Genomic DNA, 25,992 nt, shown 5'->3' on the forward strand with positions numbered 1-25,992 from the left:
CCAAATCTCTTAGTATGTGTTAAAGGTGTACAATATATGAAAACATTACAACAGTAATCAGGAACAAAATTATCTGTATTATCAACTACACTCCATCATTCGCTCAATGGACCTTTCCAATATGGCGGACGCATTGACGTGTTGCTGTGTGCTAGCGACGAGGCTAATGCGGAGTTCACCTTGCTGCAACCAATCCTAGTGGAGGAGACGGAAACCTGTCGGAATACGGGTGTGGGAAAAAAATAAGACAGGGACAGAGAGAATCGGTGGGAGTTCGCTGTGTAATGGCGGCCTCGGTGTTGCTCTCTGCGGAAAGCACCGTGCCTGGATTCGCTGTCGGTGGCAATACCGGTGCGTCAGGGACCGCCGGGACCGGATTAGCCGTGCCGGGACCTGCGAGTTGGAACCGTTCCCTGGACCGGGCGTTCGAAGAAGCTGCGGCCACCGGCTGCCTCAACCTGAGCGGCAGGAAGCTGAAGGAGTTCCCGAGGAGCGCCGCCAATCACGACCTCACCGACACGACCCGGGCCGGTACGCAGCGTATTAACTAACAACCTGTTCTTTTAAATTTAACTCCTTTTTTAATCACCCAAATCTATCCTAAATTCAGCTTCCATCCCGCAGTCTCACTTAAAACAACTTTTTGTTTACACGAGTTACAACGATGTAGTCGAGCTGCTATGCTAATTAGCATTAGCTCCATTCAGGGAGTAAACACGGGTGTGTGCTGGGGTTAAACTTTACGTCAAGCTGTAGCTAGTTAGCTAAGTAGCCAAGTAGTTTATTTCGATAAGTAACCGATTAGCTAGTTAACGCTGAAATATATATCACTGGAGAAGTTTTTTTTTGTTTTTGTTTTTCCCACCATGGTTTAGTCATGGCTAAAGTTAGCATACGTCCGCTACTAACTAGCATTCCTGACTAGCCCGCTATCTGACATAGGTGTTTATTAGCCTGGGGCTAAATCCCGATATAGTCGTTATTCACTATATATACGCAGTATATAGGGTACGAAACAATGACGTGTGCACTCTATCTAGTGCCCTTGTTATCCGGGTTGCAGTTATTTGTGATCTGTCCCTTTACTTCACTTAAATTTAAGCTTGTCAAATTGATCATAAACTTCAAACTCGCTTGATGTTTCGATATATCATCTCTCTCTCTCTCTCTCTTAATATAATTACTAAAACAATATCTGTAATAAAAATAAAGTGCTAAACACAGACATGTGTTAATTACAGCTATTTTTGACTATTAATTCTTCATTTGGGCCCCAAATTCACAACTTTATTGCTAGTTAATTAATGCTAATAGTAAATTGTCATTAATTTAATGGTAACTCCAGAATTATGGAATGAAATCTAGTAAGATTTGCTTAAATGTCAAAAACTGGTTTTATTTCTATTAATATTTTTGATGTAAATCGGTCCTGACGTACGTGATACATTGCCACGGTGCAATGTGATTGGCTGTTCTGGCTCCCCCTGTGTTGATATGCAAATGTGAGTTTGTGATGCAATAACTTGTTGTTTAGACTGTAGTTTAAACTCTAGCAGATTTCCTCCAAAAAGAGAAGTCTAACGAAATGTAAACTGTATTTTTTTTTTGGTTTGCACTGTCGTCGTTATCGGCGTCTCAAATCGATAAAATCTCTGTCTTTGTGTTCAGAAGAGTTTTGTAATGTAGTAAAGATACATTAGTAAAGAAATTAGTGCTGAATAAGACGTCTGTTCAGTCAGCGAGGACGCAGTGTTGTGCGACATTAGCACAGATCGTGTGTAAGCGAGTGGGGAATCGGATCGATGCTCGACACCAGCGTTCCTGAGCACTAAAAGTAATCGGAAAGAGAAACGGCTTGATGTGGGAAACCCAACAGACACGGGCTTGTTCCTGCACGATTAGCTCGTTGCCCCGAGGCACTTCCTCTGAAAATCACATTAACGCTCAGTTGCTGTGTTTAAATCCAAACCGAGCGTGTCGGATTCGAACAGAGCGCTTAATGAGAACATCACGGCTCTGGGCGCTGCTTCGTCTCGCTAATTGACCGTCCCTTTTCTTTAATGTCTTCCGTAAAGACGGAGTTTTTCTCTTTTTTTACATTCTGAAATACGATTCTGATTAAAGTGACTGTCTCAAATCCCGTGTGTTTCTTTAATCACTTTACAGGACGTATGTAAATGTGTTGCAGATTTTTGTGTGTGTAAACGCCTTCTCTCATTAACATAATCACGAATATGCAAAATAAACGTCATGAATATTCAAGTTGACGTTGTGTTTGCTGTAAAATCTGATGTTTTGATGTCAGACGTTGCTTTAAATTTAGCTGCAGGCGTCTGCGAAAACAAGAACGTTTGTTTGTTTAGATAACATCCTGATGAGCGCTCTGGAACCTGCATCCAAGGCTCCGCCCACTTTTTAATGAGAATTTTTAAAATGCAGCCTTTCTTTTGGAAATACCTGCATCTGTAAACATTCGAGGTCAGTGTGGAGGATTCCAGATTAAATAAATTTTTCAGAATTCTGGATTAAATTAATTTTTAGAATTTTTCTGCAGATTAGTACAAAAAAATAAGTTTTGATTTCAAGTAATCTATGAAAGTGGGCGTGTCTAAATTGGACAATATCAAGCACCTGTGTTTTTTCCTTGATGTCTTATGACGAAATGAACACGGATCATGTTCTGATAATTATAAGTCACAGTTTTTCAGCTGTGAATCCTGAAAAGGTTTTATTTTTTTAAGTAATTTACAAATGATTTCTATTTTGAGTTTAAAAGAAAAATTTTTTCCTGCCTATTTTTATTTCATTACTGTATTATAAAAAGTAATCAGAGATTATTATATTCTTATTTATTAATTTAAATATTTATTTGATTTGTTGTCATTAAATCTAGTTTTGTGTTAAGTATATAAAGTAGGCGGAGACTTGTCAGGATTATGAGTTCTGTGAATCAGTGTAAATCTTTTTTTTTTTTTTTGTTAATTTTTTCAGCTTTCTGTCAGTAGACTGAGCCGCTGATCGTTATACGATTCTGATCAGGCAAAATATTGTAGAATTAAATTTTTATGGTTTTTTTTTTAATCTAATCTTTAGTATGAATTGGGGGCGGGGCTTTATTACATTAAACATTGCATCACGATTTTCAGAAGCTTTTTAACGAGAAACGATACGTTAATAATATATAATAACAATATACGATAAAATAATATATATAAAAAGATATTTTTATTAATGTTTAACAATTTAAAAAAACTAAATGAATATATAAAATATTTAGAAGTTTAAAAAAGAGAGAGTGAGATTAAGGATTAAATGATTTGGAGCATTACATCAGTCATCAGTTTGTGAACCTTGTGCGTCGTTTTGGACGGTTCGAGACGTGTCGCGTCGGCGCTGCAGGAAATTGGACGTGGCTTTCGGTCTGTCATGGGAGAGAAGCAGGGCACTCCGGGGAAGGCGCGAGGTTTAAAGGAATGTGGAAATTCTTGCGGCGAGCTGCGATTTAAAATAGAGCTGGATTCTTACTGCAGTGCGTTTGTTTTGGTTCGTAAATTACAGCCTGGCTTGTGAGCGATGCCGCGATTGTTTCCACTCCAGACGTCCGAGCCGTACGCTAAACGCTGAAGAGTCGGAGAGTTTCATCACGCTGGTGATTAAAGGCTCGCAGATCCCACTCTTTGACCTCCACATTACCATTATTAACGAACGTGATGCAAAAAATGATCTACTAAATATTTAGAATTTTTTAAATAAAATTTGTATACCCAGTGTTCATAAAAAATTAAATAAAAAATAGACATGTAAAATATGTAAAAGTACGCATAAAAATATTCTAAATAAATATATACAAAGATTACATTTTATATAATATAATTTGTGATTTTGTTAATTAATTTTAATAAAATTCTGGGTGATATCAATAAATAAAATTTGCATACACAGTGTTTATTTATTTGATTAAAAAAGTCATTAAAATGATTTTAAAAAGTTATGAATAATATATAAGTAGACATAAAAATATACAAAACATATATATATATATATATATATATATATATATATATATATATATATATATATATATATATATAAATTAAATATGATTTTTAAAAAAAAAAATTTTTTTAAATAATTAAAAATTCCGACTTTGGAAGCAGTGTGATAAAATGATAATGTTCGTTTATTGGATTTCCTTAATTCTGAAATAAATTGTTTTTGTTTACAAACATGTTAAACCATACTTATTAATTCTATAATATAATTAAGTGTAAAAAAATAAAAGATCTTAATTTTCCTCCCAGATTTACAAAGTTTTCTGAAACCCTGATCTTGGTGCTCGTGTGAGAATGTCAATCGGGTGTAAAGTGTTCCTGACGCAGCTCATTTGCATATAGTACCGTCCCCAAAACTCCATAAAAGGTAAAGCACACAGAAGTCTGTGAGCATGAAATGAGCGATCAGGGTAAGGTCTGAAACAGTAAGGGAAGTTATTTTGACTCGCTTCTATGCCATGAAAATATTTTTTTTAGATTTACGGATGAATCTGTTTGTATCTCAGGTGCATTGAAGCTGTTTATCTACATCATGATGTACTTTATGTTGTGAGAAGATACACCAACAAGTTCAACATTCGGCTCATGGCTAACTGAAAGGACTCATTTTTACACCATGTTCACACACAGTTTCTGTTTCAGCACGAGATCAGGATTTAACCCTCAGCTTTACAGCAGTCTGTTTAGATGTAAACAGTTTAAATTCCAAAAATAAGGACAGGATGATTTTCTTTTCCTGTAACTGCAGGTTCTGGAGTCTTATTCTGTGTATACCTCAATAATTTAACAACAATCGCAATTACATTTTAATGATAAACATTCAATTTATAAGCAGTCTCTCTGTCTCTTTCTCTCTGTCTCTTTCTCTCTGTCTCTCTCTGTCTCTCTCTGTCTCTGTCTCTGTCTCTGTCTCTCTCTCTGTCTGTCTCTCTCTCTCTCTCTCTCTCTCTGTCTCTCTCTCTGTCTGTCTCTCTCTCTGTCTGTCTCTCTCTCTCTCTCTCTCTCTCTGTCTCTCTCTCTGTCTGTCTCTCTCTCTCTCTCTCCCTAACACTGGAGACTCCTTCCATAAACATTACTCACAATAAAATCCTCTGTATTCTGATTCCCTCGTTCCCGCCCCTGTATATATTAATCGTTACTATAGAAACGTATTTAATATAAACCTGTTGTTCACCTTCTGACCAATCATAGTGGAGAATTTAACGCCCCTGTGGTATAAATACAATACAAAACTCATGCGTAGCTTCGCCATGTTAACAAATTATTTTATCACTGGATACATGATGTTGTTGCTATAGAAACGATAATGTTTTGTGCTACTGTCAGAGCTGCTGCTGTTCTAGAGCATTATAGACGTGATGCAGTTACTGAAGAGGAAATTAGCGTGGGGTAAAAGTGTTGTTTCGGGTCGCTGAGGGGGAAATAAAGCCGAGAGAGAAGAGGAACGGAATAAAGTCACGAGGTTCCTCTTCTCTTCTCTACAGCTTGTTGTTTTTGTTTGGTGTTGTTTACTTGCTGCTCGTCACATGAGGGGAATGTTTACATTGTGGCACAGAAACAGCGATGATGAACAGCGAGTATTATAAATCCCTCCTCGGATGACCGCATGACCGCCGTTGGGTGTGTGTGTGTGTGTGTGTTGTTTCTTCCACACACAAACAGTGTGTCACACTTTTTTTTTGTTTGTGTTTGTTTTTCCTTTCAATCCTGAGCTCATGTTTCTTACCATCGCTTTATGGAATGACGTATTCAGGAAACCTGTAAACCTTTGAAAACAATGAAATCTAAAAAAAGGAAAAGCGTTGCGAGCGTGTTTGACCATCAGCTGGTCAAATTGACCATTCAAATTCTATTCAATAGATTTAAATTTCTATTGTGGAGAGTAACTGATTATTTAGAACAGAAGAGTCACCAGTCCGTCTCCTCCTCCTTGAGCGAGCAGTCAGGATTTTATACTGAATATTCAGATCTCAGTCGTTACGCAAGATCCGCCTTTTCCCGCTCATGCTGACGAAGCTCCGCCCCCAGGATCTACGGTTTCCCATAGAGTTCATTGTCTATGAAATGGCTCACAGGAGGCGTGTCCAAAGACAAGGAACTCGTTCATGTTCTACATATCCTTTTAAAAGGTTAGGATGGAAATATTTTGATTGTCGCAGCTTTAAGTGCCTTTATGTGTTAAATTGCGTGAGGGTTACACACTCAGGGGGCAGAGTTTGTCTTAACAGAAGCATGTTTCACTGTGAATGTCATTTCAAGGTCAATATTAAATGCGTGATTAATTACGGTACTATTAACAAATTAATCGTGAAGTTCACAAAGGTTTTTATGACGCATCTAGGAGTGAATATTATCAGATAGATATACGGATCAGGTATAACATTATGACCAGTGCCAGGTGAAGTGAACAAGACTGAGTATCTCCTCATCATGGCACCTGTTAGTGGGTGGGATATATTAGGCAGCAAGTCAACATTTTGTCCTCAAAGTTGATGTTAGAAGCAGGAAAAATGGACAAGTGTAAGGATTTGAGTGAGTTTGACCAAAAGGGCTAAATTGTGATGGCTAGACCACTGGATCAGAGCATCTCCAAAACTGCAGCTCTTGTGGGGTGTTCCTGGTCTGCAGTGGTCAGTATCTATCAAAAGTGGTCCAAGGAAGGAACAGTGGTGAACCGGAGACAGGGTCATGGGCGGTCAAGGCTCAGTGATGGACGTGGGGAGCTAAGGCTGACCCATGTGATCCGATCCAACAGACGAGCTACTGTTGATCAAACTGCTGAAGAAGTTAATGCTGGTTCTGATAGAAAGGGGTCAGAATACACAGTGCAGGACGGGTCAGGGCTGTTTTGGCAGCAAAAGGGGACCAACACAATATTAGGCAGGTGGTCATAATGTTATGCCTGATCGGTGTAAGTTGTATATGTGTGAACTTGGTGTGTGTGTACAACAGTACCCAATATTATCCACTGTGTATGTAGAGATAGTAATTAGGACATGCTCAGAATTTACAGGTCTAATTAGATTACAAGAAAAACTTTTTTTTTCATTCTTCAGTATGTATTTTCTATTCCTTAATTTTGCTGTGAGCATTTGCGTGTCTGTGAAATATCTGGCAACCTCCGAACTGTAAACCACACCCAGGTGATTTTAATCATCAGATGCAGAACCCGACTCTGAATACAAGGAACTTTCCTTGTGTTTTTATTGACCATGTGAAACAGATTGCATTTCTCATGGTCTTTATTGCGATATCTGGCGCACATTATGAACAAACACAACACACCACAACTCGGAGCAGAGGGGAAAAAGAAAGAAGAAAACAGAAGCAGAAGTTCTTAGGAACTATCAGGAGATTATCACGGTACCGAACGTGCAGAGACACGCGACGTCTCGGCTTATCGCTGGAAAAACATCTAACCTTAGGAATGAAGTTTTGTTTCTTCCAGAAGAAGATTAGATTTGGACTAACAGCGAGTCTGATTGTGTCCCGCGGCTCGGTTAGACGGCACAGTCATCTGCACTTCCTGTCCTGCCGGATCTCCACACAGCTGCATGGCTATAAATATAAATCCACTCAGGCTGGAAAAGCCATCATAAAATCCACAAACCCGGGCAGCGGAGGAAGAAACGAGTCGTGTAATGACCTCACGCTGCCGGACCATATCGTGTTTAATATCCTGATTCGTTCTCAGGAGAAATTGCAGTGCGCTTTTCTGTGATGTTTGAGGTTTTATAGTAAACAAACACACAAAAAAACATGCGCAACATAAAATCTTTAACAAATCAGTCCTCTAAAAATCTTTATAATGATGTCAGAGTACCAGGCCAGGGATGGAGGAAGGGGGCGGGGCTTCCAGGACATAATATAATATGTGTAATAAACCTCATGGATATTGTGGCAGCGTAATATCGCTTACCGGACATTGTGTGTGTTTTACTATACCAGAGTTTTCTTTTCTCTGGAAGGAGAGAAACAGTACATGTGCAGCTCGTGTGTGATCAGAGCGTTTACCTGAGCTGAGATGAAATATCCTGTGACGCCGCAGGAGATCGTAAATCATCAAGCTTTCTGAACAAAAGAGAAGACGCGTTACACACCTAACGCAACCCTGATGCTGTCTTGAGCTGAAGAAGAAAAAAGTTACTCCAGCAAAAATGTGTGTGTGTGTGTGTGTCTGCTTTCTATAAATATTTTTGAGTTTGATTCAACGCAAAGTTTTATGATTGAGGAAAAAATGAAAATGCTTTTAACTGATTTCTAAAATATCAGTGAAATGAAAAACGATATAAAATAAATAATATTATTCAAATAATATTCAAAATAAATTCTGTATATTATAAAACTTGTAGAAATAATTGAAGCCCCAGTTAGTGTATATATAAAAAATATTATTGAATAAAAAAAATGGAGAAAAGTTGACCATAAAATAAAATGTATTATATTATTTAAATATTATGTATTTTTTTTGTGCTATAAAAAGTGTTACATTTTATATTATTTACATAATATATGATTTGTTTTACTATAAAAAGTATTGGAAAATGTATATTATTTAAATAATATTATATGATTATTTATTATAAAAAAGTATTAGATCAATTATTATATTGTTTACATAATATTTTATGATTATTTTATTAGAAAAAAGTATTGGAAAATGTATTATTTACATAATATTGTATGACTATTTATTATAAAAAGTTTTAGAAAATGTATTATTTACATATTATGATTTTTTTTTTTTAACTATAAACATTATTAGAAAATTTAGTATTAGATGGATAACGTAATAAGTTGATTGTAGAGTGAGCTTTAAAAATGTAAAAAATGTATATATTCTTATCTCCTGGTGTGTAGATCTGTCGCGTAACAGACTGCCCGAGCTGCCCGTGGAGGTGTGTATGTTCGTATCGTTGGAGAATCTGAACCTGTACCAGAACTGCCTGCGCTCGCTACCTGAGAGTCTGATCAATCTGCAGGCCCTCACCTACCTGAACATCAGGTAACACACACACACAGAGTAGTATAACAGACATGTCGTTACTCTCTTCACCTGCTTCACACGTGAACACGTGACTGTAAATGACTGCAGCATGTGTTTTTGTCTCTGCAGTCGTAACCAGGTGTCCATGCTTCCTGCTCACCTGTGCAATCTGCCGCTCAAAGTGCTCATCGCATGCAACAACAAGCTCGTGTCCCTGCCCGAAGAGCTCGGTCAGCTCCGACAGCTCACTGAACTGGTGCGTAGTCACGTGATGCCAAACCCTGCACCCACACCCACATACTGGTTACACGTGTTGACTCTGGGTGCGTCTAACATAAAAAAAAAAAAGATTTATAACAAATAAATAATTGCACTGCATTCATGAAAAGGACCAAAACATTTATTTAAGTTGTTAGTGGTGTATTGCCTTAGTATTTTGTATGTTCTGTATATTTGTGTGTTTTTAAATATAAAAAGGCAAACGAACGAGTGCTGAGAGTGAGGCAGGGGGCAGTGAGGGTGAAGCAGCAAGTTCTGAGGGCATGGCAGGGTGCCCTGAGCATGAGGCAAGGAAGCACTGAGGGCGTGGCACATATTGATGCGGAGGCAGGGAGCCCCGGGGGTGAGGAAGGGATCCCCGAGGATGAGGCAGGGAGGCCTGAGGGCGAGGTATTGAGCCCTGAGGATGAGGCAGGGAGGCCTGAGGGCGAGGTATTGAGCCCTGAGGATGAGGCAGGGAGGCCTGAGGGCGAGGTATTGAGCCCTGAGGATGAGGCAGGGAGGCCTGAGGATGAGGCAGGGAGCTCACTCACATAAACTGTATGATTTTTGTCTCTTCAGGACGTGAGCTGTAATGAGATTCAGACGTTACCTGCACAGGTCGGGCAGCTCGAAGCTCTGAGAGACCTGAACATTCGCAGAAACCACCTGGTTCGCCTTCCTCCTGGTTAGAGCTCACATCTCTCTCTTATTTATACACACACACACACACACACACACACAGCATTATTATTGGCACCCTCGGTAAAGTAAGTCACAGAGGAACACATTCTACTTACTTCATTTCTCCGGGTGCCAATAATTGTAACAGAATTTGTTTATTATTTTTAGATATCTTTTGATAAATGTTTTTAAAAAATTGTCTGACAAAAAAATTACAAATATTGAATTACTTTAAATGATTAATTAAAATAATTCACTTACAAAAAATGTTAGATCATAATAAAAAAGTTTATGAAAGGAGTAACTGTTAAATACACAACTTTTTGCACCTTTTTTTTTTTTTGTTATTTTTAGTATGTATGATTTTTTTAAAAATACATTACCAGTCAAAAGTTTGGACACACCTTCTAATCCCATGGTCTTTCCTGATGTTTATTTCTTTCTACACTGTAAAACAATGCTGAAGGCGGCCGAAATGCACAATAATGTCGTTTGAACAGTTGATATTGAGATATGTCTGCTACTGATGCTCTGTAAAGCCTTCATAACGCCTCTAATCTGAGGTGCTGTTAATTGGTGATTTCTGAGGCTGGTAAATGAACTTCTCCTCTGCAGCAGTGGTCAGTTTTGGTCTTGCTTTACTGGGATGGTCTTCATGTGAGCCAGTTTCATCATGGTGCTTGATGGGTTTTGCAAATGCACTTGACAATACTGTTCTTGCAAGAACTATTCCAGAACACCTGACCTTCGTGTCTTAAAATAATAACTGACTGGTTTTTGTTGTCGTTACATATGGATTACTGGAGCCCTTGTGTGTTATTTCATAGTTTTGAAATCTCCAGGATTGTTCTAGAATATAGAAAATAAATCCCTAAACAAAAAACATTGAATTAAAAGGTGTGTCCAAACCTTTGACTGGTAGTGTATATAAGAATGAATATTCATGAGCTGGAGTGCTGCTGTTCGGATTCATTCACAGCATTGATAGTCCTTAAAAACACATTTCTCAATGTAAAAACTTGATCATTTTTGAATAAACATCAAATTTCCAATCGTTTGTGGACTTGATGGCATTTGTTAGGAGCAATGATTTTAATATTTATGCAATTTTTCAGCTAGTTAAAATTTAGTTACTTGCTAACAGCAGTTGTTGCAGAATCATTGATCTGTTTGTTTAAACATCACTGCTGAAATGTTCGATTATCCACCGTGAATCTTCACGATAAATGAATCTGCTTTGTTTCTTGCTGTAGAACTGGCGGAGCTTCCTCTGGTGCGCTTGGACTTCTCTTGTAACAAGGTGACGTCCATCCCAGTGTGTTACCGCAACCTCCGACACCTGCAGAGCATCGTGCTGGACAACAACCCTCTCCAGAGCCCGCCCGCACAGGTCACATACACACACACACACAGTGATACTATTAAATATTACTATTAAATAAATATGTATGAATGTAGGTATGCATGTGACGAGTTACACTGGTCAGGTATAACGTTGTGAGAGGTGAAGTGAATAACTCTATCTCCTCATCATGGCACCTGTTAGTGGGTGGGCAGCAAGTGAACATTTTGTCCTCAAAGTTGATGTTAGAAGCAGGAAAAATGGACAAGTGTAAGGATTTGAGAGAGTTTGATCAAAAGGGCCAAATTGTGATGGCCACTGGATCAGAGCATCTCCAAAACTGCAGCTCTTGTGGGGTGTTCCCGGTCTGCAGTGGTCAGTATCTATCAAAAGTGGTCCAAGGAAGGAACAGTGGTGAACCGGAGACAGGGTCATGGGCGGTCAAGGCTCATTTATTCACATGGAGGGAGAAGGCTGGCCCGTGTGATCCGATCCAACAGACGAGCTACTGTTGATCAAACTGCTGAAGAAGTTAATGCTAGTTCTGATAGAAAGGGGTCAGAATACACAGTGCAGGACGGGTCAGGGCTGTTTTGGCAGCACCAACACAATATTAGGCAGGTGTTCATAATGTTATGCCTGGTCAGTGTAAATAATCATGTAAGAAAATAATTACGTAAATAAGCAGATATGTGAGCATCAAAAGTAACTAGTTAAGTATGTGTGTAAGTAAATAAGCATAATTAAGTATGATGGTAAATAGGTGTGTAAATAAGTGGTTAGGTATTTATATAACTAACATGGGAAAAGGAAAATGTGCATATAAGTGAATAAAAATGTTGTTTTTCCCTCCCTCTGTGTGTGTGTGTGTGTTACAGATCTGCATCAAGGGGAAGATCCACATATTTAAGTATTTGAACATTGAGGCGTGTAAAACAGCACCAGATCTCTCTGATTATGACAGAAGACCCCTGGGCTTTGGGTCCTGGTGAGATTTATTTCACTTATTAAGCACAGCCACAGTGAAGTCAGTGCAGTGAGATAATTACACAGAGCGTCTTCCGTGAGAGTTTCAGCCTCGCAGGATTGTGGTTGGTGTGTGTGTGTTGCAGGGGGGCAGGTGGTGGTTGAGGGGATTGTTCAGGGTATAGTTCATAAATCTAGTCGCACTAGCTGAGCATTACGCAATAAGCCGTGTCTCGGCATGCAGGGGTGCGAGATGAACGAGATTCCACCGTCAGCCGGTTTGAAAAAGAAAAAAGAAATAGCTTTAAGGTGAACTGTGAGGAATTTGTGTTGAGGAATTCGATTGATGCTGAAGCCACGATGTGATGCGTATCCTGATACAGGCGCTACAGACGCAAATAAATACTGCTTTTTAAATATGTTTAGCTTTATAAAAACAGCCACATCCAACCACTGTGATGAAAAATAAAAAGGTTTATAACATATAATGTAATTTTTCCTGTTATTAATGTTATGTATTTTATGGCAAAAATTGTTAAAACAAAGGTTGCTCGGTGGTAGATAACATATAAATAATTATAAAACAGGACTGGGATTTTATTTTGTATATTTTCTCTAAAGTTAGTTTGTCCTTGCTAGCACAACACATCTGATCTGTGCTCCTGAATGGTTTCTGTATGTGTGTGTGTCTCGCGTCAAGCGCAGCACAATGCACAGGTCATACCAACCTGAGTTCCAGACCAGTTAGTTTCCATCTGATTAGCTTAACCTTTTTATGTCTGGTGTGTGTGTGTGTGTGTGTGTGTGTGTGTGTGTGTGTGTGTGTGTGTGTGTTAGTGTGGAGGAGCTTTATCCTGGCCGGCCGTATGGAGCTCTGGACTCGGGTTTTAACAGCGTGGACAGTGGAGACAAGCGCTGGTCAGGCAATGAGGTGAGACACTTTATTATTTTTAATTGAATTATATTTAAAAGTATATTTAAAAATCTGCTTGTTTGACCGAAGGGTCTGAGTGATGGACTGTCCCCATGTAGATGTTGTTCTCTGATGTTAGCGACATGCACAGTGAAATTTTTGTCATTTTTTAAATATATTGATAAAATATTTGACATAGTTTGCAGAAACAAAGTGAGATCTGTTGAAGGTTTGTTAAAATTCTGAACCGATTTAATAACGATAGATAGATAGATAGATAGATAGATAGATAGATAGATAGATAGATAGATAGATAGATAGATAGATAGATAGATAGATAGATAGATAGTTTCCAGCAGTATCCACAAACACAGGTAATAGATAAAATAGGAAGGAATATAACAGAAAAACTAAAATGCCCAAATTAGGGTACAAAAATATAACAAAAAAAAATATCAAATAACAAAAATATTACCAAATATAGCAGAATATAACAATAAGCAGAAAAGGTGATATTTAATTACGATTAATTTTAATAAAAGGATAGAACGTGTCACATGTACATCAGAGACGAGAGCATCCATGCTTAGAACCCAGAGAAGTTCTAGTTCATTTTAAGCCACAGCACCTGCAAAACAGCCTTTTTTTTTGTCTTTTTATTTTATTTTTTTTTATGTTGTTAAATTCTGTTTTATTCCCGTCTCTTCTCTCTCAGCCCTCAGATGAGCTGTCAGACCTGCCGTTAAGAGTAGCAGAGTTAACCAGAGAGCAGCGGCACCGACGGGAACGAGAGCGGGACGAGCACAAGCCGGGATCGCTGCTGGCTAACGGCATATGTACATTCGTTATTTATTTATTTAATTAATTTTAAAGCACTTTATTTCTCCCAGCAGTAACTTATGAGTAAAAGTAACGTAAAGCTCTTTAATTTTTCACCCCAGTGGAGGCAGAACTCGACCAGATCGACTTTATCGACAGCTGCACAGGGGAGGAGGAAGAGGAGGATGGGCGGAACCGAGGACGGGAACCGGTCAGCCTCAGCTCTCAGTTCATGGCATACATCGAGAGACGAATCACCCGAGAGGTGTGTGTGTGTGTGTGTGTGTGTGTGTGTGTGTGTGTGTGTGTGTGTGTGTTTGTGAGCACACCAAACTTTGATGTGTTGATATGAGCACTGAAATGTTATTCAAAGTAAATATATGGGTGCAAAAGTTAGTGCACCCGTATCATTTTCTGAATAATATTCAATATAAATATTATTATTCATTTATTTATTTATTTAAAATTTTATTATTCTTATATTGTTCTAGGGCTCACCAGTGAAAGCAGGTTCCTCCAGAGACGCAAGAAATGATGATTCAAAACGCCACAACTCTTTACTCAACCGGTACACACGCGCACACACACACACACACACAGAAAATAATACATAAATAAAAAAAGAAAATTACGGCATATATTATGCAAGTTCTCATAACATTCAGTGTTTTGTTTAGAGCTCTTGTTGCTATGGCAATTGTGACACAGTAGAGGCTGCGTTTATGATAGTTCACGGAATTGTGTCATTTATGTTATTATATGATTCTTCTTATTTATTTATTTTTTTTTTGCAGAAGTGCATCAGATACGGTCGGAACATTGTCCTCTCCGTCTCACAGCCAGGTAAACTCCAGGACATTTCTCTTTTTAATCACTGCATGTATGCATATAGTATACATGCATTAACATGCCGTGTGTGTGTGTTAGCGGCCGGGATCAGGCGCCGGTCTGGAACGCATGCGGCGGGAGGCTCAAGTCGCTGCTCAGAGGTACGAAGACGAGAGGCAGAGAACGAGAGGCGTACAGAGAGAACCCGTCAGGAGTTACGTCAAGGTACACAAAATAAATAAATAAAACTAATGAGCGTAAAACGTCCTGAAGTCTTTGTGACACTGAAAAGATATTCAAAATGGCAGAAGCATTCATGCATAAATATGCAAATTAGAAACAGTTTCCTCTTTTCATGACACGTTTATATCATACCCGCTTATAAACTAGCTCGCAATCATCATCTGATCCTTATTCTCCTCACTGATGTAGCATAGTTGGTTACCATGACAACGGCGGTTTTATTCATAATGAACTATGGCCTGATTGGTTAGTTCGATGTTTGCGTTGTTGCCATGGTCTAATAGTTGTGTAAAGATCATGATTGGCTGAGAGCTGTGTAGCTTCTTCAGTGACATAATCATATAGATAGAGAGATAGATAGAGAGAGAGAGGTGTAGCTGCACTGTTTTATTACTCAGTATTTATTACAGCATTCTGAGCTGTGAAATTCCCACCAGGTTTATTATTTGGAATTTCTGGAAAATGTAACTGCATTTCCGAATAAATTGTTCTTCCATATCCAGCATGACGAACGACTTTTTCCCACTTTTTCCAGCAGAAATCCGCTCAGAGTCCGCCGAAGCTCAGTCCCACAGACAGCGAGGTGAGCCTTCTTCCACGTTCAACCTCACGTTTTTACACGCTTCCCTCCAAATAACACACGTTTCTCTTCCCCTCTCTAGAACCTGTACCCTTCCAGACGGTCCACTCACACAGACGACTCCGCCCTCTTCATGGTAAGAGCATACTTTTAACTTCCTTTATTCACAGGTAAGTTCTTCATTCTCATAAAGAGCAGAAAGAACAGGATATTGTGTATTATTTTACAGAATTGTACCTGTGCTTATTTATACCGAAAACTGAACACACACCTTTACAGAAGTGTGTTTTTTCTTTCTTTCTTCCCTATAAAGTAAAACATAACTCGCTCTTCATTAAAGGCTCACTCCATCTGAGCTAGTTTGACGTGCATGTAGATAGTTAATGCTAGGCACTGAGTATTAGCCATTTTAGACTTTTTTCTAACTGGTGTAGCTACATGACAGTCGGTAAATAATTAAAAATAAATGAGAGATGTTATATTTTTTGTATTAAAGCGCTATGATTTCTTTAAAGCCCTATTTAAATATACAAGTGTATACTGCAGCTTTATGTTGTATAACTCAGTGCTATAATGCAATGCTGCCTTTTTTTATTGCTTTGCATACTTTGTGTTTATTTAAGCTTCACTTGCTTTTATTTAAGCCTTTTTTATTGTATATCGTCTCTTTCATCCACGTTTACTAGCAAAACGTTATACAGTCTTTTATCCTCCATGAGATTGGTGATACAGATCATATTTTTTCCCTGTTCTCACATGTGAACTCTCTCCTAGTGTAGAAAAAATTGTTTTTTCCTGCTTCCTGCATTAAAGCTTTCCCTACTGCTTTGCTGTTCCCCTCTCTCTCTCTCTCTCTCTCTCTCTCCCTCCCTCCGTTCCTGTCTCTGTACTCACGTCCGTGTCAGAGTGAATCAGAGTCTTTATTGGCGTTTGAAATAGACATAAACACCAAAACTATAAAGAAGAGGCCAAATCCTCAGAAGCAGGTGAAAAAAATCTTCACACACACACATTCTGCCAAAAAATACTGATATTAACAGTTTGGATGAGACTAAAAAATCTTGGTAATGATTCTGATGGTTACACCACTTTGTCATTAGTGTCGGATTTAGTAATGTACACTATTGCCAAAAGTATTGGGACACTCCTCCAAATCATTCAGGGGTGAGGCTTGGCCCCTTAGTTCCAGTGAAAGGAACTCTTAATGCTTCAGCTTCATACCAAGACATTTTGGACAATTTCATGCTCTTTGTGGGAACAGTTTGGGGATGACCCCTTCCTGTTCCAACATGACTGCACACCAGTGACCAAAGCAAGGTCCATAAAGACATGGATGAGTGAGTTTGCCTCACCTCAACCTGTCCTGAGTCCTGACCTCAACCCCATAAAACACCTTTGGGATGAATTAGAGTGGAGACTGTGAGCCAGACCTTCTCGTCCAACATCAGTGCCTGACCTCACAAATGTGCTTCTAGAGGAACGGTGAAAAATTCCCATAAACACACTCCTAAACCTTGTGGAAAGCCTTCCTAGAAGAGTTGAAGCTGTTCTAGCTCCATATTACATTCATGTGCATGTAAAGGCAGATGTCCCAAAACGTTTGGCAGTATAGTGTATTTTAAGTCTAGAATCCTGTACATACGCATCCTGGATATAGCATGTAGTCAAACAGCATTGTGGGTAATGTAGGAAACCATTACATAGACTAACATGTTCATGAAAAAATAAACTCAGAAGTAAATCCTCACTTTTCACCTTTATTCAACAGGATGCTTAACATTTCCTTCTTTTGTGCTCACTTTCCTGAATTTTTATTTATTTATTTATTTAAATTTATTATTTTGTTCATTTCAGTGTTTCACACCTGCTTTAATTTTCCATCTTTTCTCTGTATGAGCAGTTAGGACAGGCAATTTTAGCAATGGAATATGGGCATTTTCGGCGACTTTTATATAGAACATTGTTATATATATATATATATATATATAACAATGTGTGTATATATGTGTATATATGTATGTCATCTCACACACTTAATTAGATGAAGTCTTGGTGGGGTGGGGTGGGGGGGTATGTGAAGCGTTTTGCCTCGATTTCATCCGAGTCATTAACGTTTGATATATATATATATATATATATATAGCATCTGATTAATATTTCATTTTTTTTCTTCATTAAAAAGTCCCAGCATGGGGAAGATCGAGCCTCGCTATCCTCGACCGGTAAGATTAGATTTCTAGATTATATTTTCTCTCTTTCCCCTTTGGTCAGCGTTCTCACTGCTCACTCCTTACCCCTCCCCAACAGCCCTCCAGTCCCCCTCTTACCCCGGCCCCTCTGCCCCGACCTCCTGCCGCGGAGCCGCTTCGCGTCCCGAGAGCTTCCTGTACCGCCTCAGTCACAGAGAAGAGAAGAAACGAGGTACGCCGAGCGTCTGGATTATTATTCAGTCCCGCAGGAGGAAGATACAGGAACGGATAAATCTGGATGTTAATAACTTTAATAATGTTTTGAGTGAGGAGGGTTTTTTCTCAGACTTTTTCCTTGATTTTGTTCCTGACACAGCCCTCATAATGAACATCATAATTCTTTATTTTTCACTATTCTTTAAAAATGAACTGAAAATAGATTGTTTGGAAAGTTTTACAAGCTAAAATTTGCCCAAAAGAAAGCAAATTAAAATAATAAAAAAGTGTGCATAAATAAATAAGTAAATAAAAGAAATAAACAAATAAATAATTTCATAAATAAAATAAATATAAGGGGGGAATATGTTGGAGAAATATAATGTATGGGATTAAACAAAAGCAGAAAAGAAAATTAATAGCAAATAAATCTGAAATGAATTTTTAAATATTGTAAATAAATACTTATTTATGAGAAATTCAGTTTAACTTAAAGAAGGGTTATTTATTTAAGTCTTGCCCCCATTTTTTATTTTTATTTATTTATTTATTTGTAATCATAAGCATGTTAAGTTTAATTTGTAGAAGAGTCGTTTAAGCAAAAACTTAGCTCATAATCACAGCTTTGAAGAACCTGAAGGTTGATTTGAGATTGAGTGTGATTGACAGGAAAATAACTTAATAATATGTTAAAAATGACTGTAATTAAAGTAATTGTGTGTGTGTGTGTGTGTGTAGGAGACGTGCGATCTGGGAGGCCGGAGCCGGATGACGTGACTCCTACACCATCACCAGCTCCAGGACTCACAGGAGAAGAAGCTGAACTGGTGGAACAGCTGAGAAAGGTTCATCAGCAAATCCTAATAAATACACAACCTTCATCGTACCACAGACACACAACCAACACACACACACACACTCTTATATTTTTTTCTTTGTTTTATGCACTTTTCTTTCTGTAGAACTGTTCTTTTGTTCTTCACAAGCCACTGCTGCTTCCTCATGAAGTTAAACAAACACTTCCTCTCATGGTGTTGGGGCAAAGGGGGGGGGGGTGGTCTAGGGGCAGTCATTCTGTTAGCACGGCCAGTTACGTTAAAATTTGCACAAAATATATTTAAACAGTTGTACGCATTTCGTTATGATGATATGAAATTCAAACAATTTTGACCACAGAACATTGAGTCTCGGCTGAAGGTTTCGTTGCCTAGCGACCTGGGGGCGGCTCTGACGGACGGGGTGGTCCTGTGCCATCTGGCCAATCACGTGCGGCCTCGCTCAGTACCCAGCATCCACGTCCCCTCGCCTGCGGTGGTCAGTAATGCTGCATATTTATGAGTTTATTACTCTCCTTTTTTCAAAAGAACGTTTCACAAAAACTTTTCATTTCCTTTTTCAGCCCAAACTGACGATGGCTAAATGTCGACGGAATGTGGAGAACTTCTTGGAGGCGTGTCGTAAAATCGGTGTCCCTCAGGTAAGCTTAAAAAATCACTTCTCTAATGATTTGATAACAGCAGAACACCGAGGTTCCGGAGGTAAAATGGTTAAAAAATCTACTGAGGCTAGCAAGGATGCTAATCAAGTAGCTAATAGCTAGCTACCAAACGTGTTTAGCCATCACTTTTTAAAAATTTGATTATTTTCTCTCTCTTTTTTTTTTTTTTTTTTTTGATTTATTGCTGAAGCTAAAGATTAAAGTTTTAACTTGGTGTTTAAGTATTTTCTGCAGTTAGTTTATTTATTTAATAAGCTTTATTTATTTAATTTTGTTGGCTAAAGGACAGGATACTTATCAGACTTGTAAGTTTGCCTTCAAGAATTTTCTTAAATTTGTTTTTTGAGCTAAACGTCATGATTTGTTTTAAGTTTTTCTTTTTTTCTTTATGTTAATATTTTATTTAATTATTACGTTTCATTCATTATCTCATTGAAGATAATGAATAAGAAACTTACTTCCGGAACCAGAGTTTCCCTGTTTTTAAAGTATTTATTCGTCCTTTCTTTAAAGTAATCCTCGAGCTTAATGAATCTTGCTCTTTTTTTTCCTCTTCTAATAAACCTCGTTAATCTTTTCACACTTTAATGCCTCAGCACTAATGTCGCTAAAATCATTAACTCTCTCTCTTTCTCTCCCTCCTTTCCTTGATTCCTTTCCTTGGTATTGATTATTTTACACAATTTAATGCTTTATTTTCTCACATTTCCGTAACTCCGCCCCATCATTTTCTTTAACCTCACCCGTCTCATTTAATTTAACCCCGCACCCTCTCCCGCTTTCTCTATCCTGTACCCTCTCCTTTACATTAACCCCCCCGCCCCCACCCCCCAATCGGCCCTCTTCTTTAACCCGGCTCTCTGCCATTTTCCTTAAAACCCACCCCGTCCTTTTTGTAACCCCACCCCCTGCCAATTTTGTAACTCTGCCCCTTGTCATTTTCTGCATCTCTGCCCCTTGTCCTTTTCTGTAACTCCGCCCCTTGTCCTTTTCTGTAACTCCGCCCCTTGTCCTTTTCTGTAACTCCGCCCCTTGTCCTTTTCTGTAACTCCGCCCCTTGTCCTTTTCTGTAACTCCGCCCCTTGTCCTTTTCTGTAACTCCGCCCCTTGTCCTTTTCTGTAACTCCGCCCCTTGTCCTTTTCTGTAACTCCGCCCCTTGTCCTTTTCTGTAACTCCGCCTCCTGTCTATTTTCTGTAACTCCGCCCCCTGTCCTTTTCTGTAACTCCGCCCCCTGTCCTTTTCTGTAACCCCACCCCATCTATTTTCTGTAACCCCACCCCCTGCCCTTTTCTGTAACTCCGCCCCCTGCTTATTTTCTGTAACTCTGCCCCGTTTATTTTCTGTAACCCTGCCCCCTGTCCTTTTCTGTAACTCCACTGAAGGGAAGCCTGTGTTCAGTTGCCGAGGTGTTAGAGGGCAAAGCACGGAGTTTATACAGGCTGATTGACGCTTTGCTCTCACTAGCGCCCCCTATGCGTCCATCACCTCCTTCCCAGCTGGCCGGTTTCGCGCTGTTCTACCTGTCCTTCATGTCACTGTTGTGTGTGCTCTACTGCCACCTGGTGCCCTGTTTCTAATCAGCACTTATACACTCAGTGTTTTTTTCTCTGCACTTAAAACAGAAGGAATGTTTAATGTCTGCACTAAAAAAATAGACAATCGTCATCGTTTTTCTTCTTACAAAGTCCTTAGAGGATTACCTCTAAAATCAGAGATGATCTTAAACATAATTAACTAATTAATAAAGCACAAAAGCGTATTGGATAATGAATTAATAACGGACAGCACAAGGAAACAATTTTGTCCGAGTCCTCCATCAAGAACTGTTTTTAAATGAGTTTTTATTTAATTACTTAATTAATTGAGAATTTATTTAATTACTCAATGAGAGTTAATTACACGTGTATAGATAATTTTTTTAAAAAAAAAGCAAACTTTGAAGGAAGTCACAGAGATTCATTTAATCTCAGTGCAAATGAACCAAACGATTTTCACACTGATTGGTGGATTAAGTCTGCACAGGCCACACCCACAACTACAAGTGACTTGTCATCAGAACGTGGGATATGGAGTTCACACTGATGCTCCGTTTAAATAAAGCACTTATGAATACTTCATAAAGACCATATACAATTTCATATTTGTGTATGATTTGTTAACGATAGATAAAATACGAAGTTCTTGCTTGTGGTCTCGGACATTTTGATTCTGTCTATATGACTCGCAAAACGTCTCACTACTTTAAAGGAAGTAGCCATACGTTTATAAAGCCGATAAGTGCCCCTGTTCACGTCCAGACCTTTTAGGATCTCTCCTTCCAAAGACTGGATTTGTTTGGACTCTTCACTGAGAAACGCTGCTGCTGTCATTTCCCAGCTCTTTTATTTATCGGCTGCTTTTTAGTGGTGCGCGTTTCTGAGCATACAGGAATGATCGTTTTTAATCTGCAATAACAAAAAGTATTCCGGGTTTCAGGGTTAAGAAATTGAGGCCTTTTTGCTCTGTTAAGAAAGGACTGTTCAGATAGCGTATCTGTAAATTTGTAAGTGCATTAGATTAGCTAGATTATAGCTTTGGAAATGAATGTTAGGGTTTTCACGTGTATGTGAGATGGTCTGAGACCGTATGAGTTGGTATGATGGTTTAAACCAGTGTTTTTCAAACAGCAGATATCTGCTCCTCAACAGCACTCTACTAGTATAGTATTTTTCAGATGATATTAAGCTGCTAATTCTATTATAAAGGTCTAGTCCAAATAGGACAAGCATGCTGCTCACCTGGTATTGCACCTGCCTTTATCATGCTGGAGGTGAGCCTACAGGATTACTCCATGTTAGTATTTTGGGCTGAGCTTTACTGACCAGTCAACACTGAACACTCTCTCCAGGTCTTCATCTTGTTGGTGATGAGTCTAAAAGATGATGAAGGTTGACAGACACCACCCCAAGCTTTAGCTCCACCCGCACAGGTTATGAGCAGATAGGATGGGTTTGTGGAACCATTTCAGGTCTGCTTTTCTCCAAGGGTGGGTCTCTGTAAGATCTGGGCATGGTACACGTACAACCTTTCGTGGGGAGTCATTGCTCCTTGTCTGATTTCCTCCAATAAGATCATGGGTTAACCATGGCTGGATGGTCCTACTGGGAGAATTAATTTCCCAGTGATTTAGACCAAAGGTTCACTGAAGTGCACCCCAAACATTTGCAGTATTACAGCCGCTGTACTGGTCTGAAGCAGGAGCTCAGTCAGTCTCCATGTTTAGAAGGTCTTGAATACAGGTTTTGAAACTGAGAGGATGCTAAGCTTACTCTCTCTGAGTAGAGGAGTTTGATGAACTTAAGAGTTGCATTGCTGCTTCATGCTTTGGTTTGGGCTTTTCACAAGGATCCCCTGTTTGGATATCAGACAGTAGACCCAGAACCTGCTGGAGATATTATGTGGGGGATAGAGAAGACTGGTCTAAATTTCTCAGCTACTTAACACCATGTTATGGTCTTTACTTTACAGATTTCTCAGTATTTCTAGTGCAGGAAGGATTACATGACTTAAAAGATGGTTACAACCAAAAAAGTTTGGAAGCCACTGGTTTAAACGACTTCAGTCTGTCTGTGTGTGTGTGTGTGTGTGTGTGTGTGTGTGTGTGTGTGTGTGGTTCTACACACTGTTGCCTAATGTTCTGATAATCCTTTAAGTTTATGATTCTTCCAAAACTTTTACAATAAAATCGAATCCATGTTCTTCACTGTTTCTGGCTCTTTTGCTGCTGCGTACTCCAGTGTTCTTCATCCTGATCTCTATCCACCACTTCTGACCATTTACTCACTCCAGCATGGTCACTACTTAAACTGCATCAAGCAACAAACATTTAAATATACAGAAATTATTTAACAAGAACAAATTGAAACCCGTTCAAGTTAAAGAGCAGCAAAATCTGTTAGTGTTGCTTTCAAAGTCTAACTTTTGTCGCATTATAAGCGAAGTGGCTTCCACAGTTAAAGGTACACTATGTTGCCAAAAGTTTTGGGACGTCTGCCTTTACGTGCACATGAATGTCCCACCCTTTGCAGCCATAACAGCTTCAGCTCTTCTGGGAAGGCTTTCCACAAGGTTTAAGAGTGTGTTTATGGGAATTTTTGACCCTTCCTCTAGAAGCACATTTGTGAGGTCAGGCACTGATGTTGGACGAGAAGGTCTGGCTCACAGTCTCCACTCTAATTCATCCCAAAGGTGTTCTATGGGGTTGAGGTCAGGACTCTGTGCAGGCCAGTCAAGTTCCTCCACACCAAACTCACTCATCCATGTCTTTATGGACCTTGCTTTGGTCACTGATGTGCAGTCATGTTGGAACAGGAAGGGGTCATCCCCAAACTGTTCCCACAAAGAGCATGAAATTGTCCAAAATGTCTTATGACATGGTATGAAGCTGAAGCATTAAGAGTTCCTTTCACTGGAACTAAGGGGCCGAGCCCAACCCCTGAAAAACAGCACCTGAACTCAATGATTTGGAGGGGTGTCCCAATACTTTTGGCACTATAGTGTAAGATGGGAGTGTGAGGTCAGGATTTAACTCCATTTTTATCTTTCAGACATTTCTTTAATATTAATACAGACTTATGAACCATCTATACTATGTTGGAACATTTTATCGTTGGAGAGTGCTGCTCTGAGAGGTCACTCAAAATTCAGTTAGAGTTACGATGAAACGGTCACCATGTGAATCTGGAACGATTGACAGGAAGTGTTTTGTACTCGCCAATATTAACTGACCCCCTTAGTAGCCCCACCTCTTTTTCACATTAGTAATATTTAAATTAAAAAGTATTGAAATAGGGTTTGAACAAAGAAATGTGGAAATTCATTTTTGTTATGCACAGACACACACAGACACACACTACAGGTACGGTGGAGAGAGATTTTAGGTTAAAAACACTGGATTGTTCTCTACTCTTCTCTGATTGGCTCTTTCACTATTCTGCTTTTCCTCACCTGGGTTTTCCACACGCTTATGACTTTTCTCTTCTCATCTCTCACTTCAGTCTTAATTTTAAACACTTTTACTCTTCATTTTTGACATGTTTACTTTCTGCATTTATTACACCATTGTTTTTCATGTTTATATGATTTTTCATTATTTTGTTCTCCATTGACATGCCCCTTTTTTCCCTTTTTATTTTTTTTTGTCCCATCTCCCCCCCCCCGTGTATCTCTTTCTTTCTCTCTCTATCTCTCTCATTGTTTCTGTTTTTATTATTCTGTATCTCTGTTTGTCCTTCATTTCTATCTGTCTGTCTCTCTTTCTCTTCTGTCTGTCTTTATTTCTGTATCTTTGTGTATGTCTCTCTCTCTCTCTCTCTGTCCTTCTTGTGCTCTCTCTCTCTCTGTTTCTCTCTCTCTCCCTGTCCTTCTTGTGCTCTCTCTCTCTCTGTCCTTCTTGTGCTCTCTCTCTCTCTCTCTCTCTCTCTCTCTCTCTCTGTCTCTCTGCCCTTCTTGTGCTCTCTCTGCCCTTCTTGTGCTCTCTCTCTCTCTCTCTCTCTCTGCCCTTCTTGTGCTCTCTCTCTCTCTCTGCCCTTCTTGTGCTCTCTCTCTCTCTCTCTGCCCTTCTTGTGCTCTCTCTCTCTCTCTCTCTCTCTCTCTCTCTCTCTCTCTGCCCTTCTTGTGCTCTCTCTCTCTCTCTCTGCCCTTCTTGTGCTCTCTCTCTCTCTCTCTCTCTCTCTCTCTCTCTCTGCCCTTCTTGTGCTCTCTCTCTCTCTCTCTCTCTCTCTCTCTCTGCCCTTCTTGTGCTCTCTCTCTCTCTCTCTCTCTCTCATGCTGAACCTTAGAGTCAGCTCTGTCTCCCTCTCCACATCCTGGAGGAGAAAGGTTTGGAGCAGGTTGCGGGGACGGTACGCGCCCTGCTCGAGCTGGCACCTCAGAAAAACGTTACATCACCCACCACCAACTCCACCCTCTTCATGTAGGACTGCCTATAACTGGTGGGCGGGGCATGGGTGTGGCCACCGTAGACCATTTGCCTTCTCCGATACTTAACATGGGCTAAAGAGAGAGACTCGGACTGCACATGGCCCTTAAACCGAATCTTCCAACACTTCAGTTCGTACGCAGCACTCGCTCCACCTCACTCACATGGAGCGACAAAAGGAGGAGGTGAGCGACTGCAGTGTGGAAAAGAGGAGAAATGAAGCTGATCACCCATCATGACATACAAAACCAGCATTCACTCCATAGTTATAGGGATTCTTCTTCTCTTGTTCATTTGTCTTTCTCCGTCAAATCATTTTTGCACCTATTATTATTATTATCATTACTATCATTATTATTATTATTATTATTATTATTATTATTATTATTATTATTATTATTCACAGCTGACTCTGGGTTGCCAGATATTTATAATTGGGACGAATGTCAGAGTTTC

General features: G+C 39.3%; 1 protein-coding gene across 6 annotated transcripts; it reads left to right on the top strand.

The window, feature by feature from the left end:
* Positions 1 to 220: 220 nt before the first annotated feature.
* lrch3 (leucine-rich repeats and calponin homology (CH) domain containing 3) lies at positions 221 to 25,866 on the top strand. Of its 6 annotated transcripts, none has more exons than XM_058387750.1 (21): positions 221 to 531; positions 8,913 to 9,057; positions 9,169 to 9,295; positions 9,880 to 9,985; positions 11,235 to 11,371; positions 12,202 to 12,311; positions 13,127 to 13,220; positions 13,918 to 14,038; positions 14,144 to 14,286; positions 14,513 to 14,589; positions 14,816 to 14,864; positions 14,949 to 15,074; positions 15,628 to 15,675; positions 15,755 to 15,808; positions 16,578 to 16,658; positions 17,855 to 17,894; positions 17,980 to 18,093; positions 18,816 to 18,922; positions 19,254 to 19,391; positions 19,477 to 19,554; positions 20,960 to 23,314. In XM_058387750.1, exons 1-21 carry the CDS (start codon positions 285 to 287, stop codon positions 21,152 to 21,154), a joined length of 2,337 nt encoding a protein of 778 aa, XP_058243733.1. In that variant the 5' UTR covers positions 221 to 284; the 3' UTR covers positions 21,155 to 23,314. The 6 variants fall into 6 exon arrangements, with proteins under 6 accessions (XP_058243733.1, XP_058243734.1, XP_058243738.1 ...); XM_058387751.1 differs by having other exon boundaries at positions 222 to 531; positions 15,631 to 15,675; XM_058387755.1 differs by lacking the exon at positions 20,960 to 23,314 and adding an exon at positions 20,172 to 20,925 and having other exon boundaries at positions 222 to 531.
* The last annotated feature ends 126 nt before the right edge of the window (positions 25,867 to 25,992 follow it).

The sequence above is a fragment of the Hemibagrus wyckioides genome, linkage group LG04, assembly GCF_019097595.1.
Source record: "Hemibagrus wyckioides isolate EC202008001 linkage group LG04, SWU_Hwy_1.0, whole genome shotgun sequence".
Taxonomy (NCBI): domain Eukaryota; kingdom Metazoa; phylum Chordata; class Actinopteri; order Siluriformes; family Bagridae; genus Hemibagrus; species Hemibagrus wyckioides.

Excerpts from the sequence above, each read along its gene's own strand:
- lrch3 (XM_058387750.1), top strand. The coding sequence starts at position 285 with ATGGCGGCCTCGGTGTTGCTCTCTGCGGAAAGCACCGTGCCTGGATTC. Across the intron at positions 17,895-17,979 it reads AGCCTCGCTATCCTCGACCG|CCCTCCAGTCCCCCTCTTAC; the intron begins GTAAGATTAGAT and ends CCTCCCCAACAG. Across the intron at positions 19,555-20,959 it reads GTAAAATCGGTGTCCCTCAG|GGAAGCCTGTGTTCAGTTGC; the intron begins GTAAGCTTAAAA and ends ACTCCACTGAAG.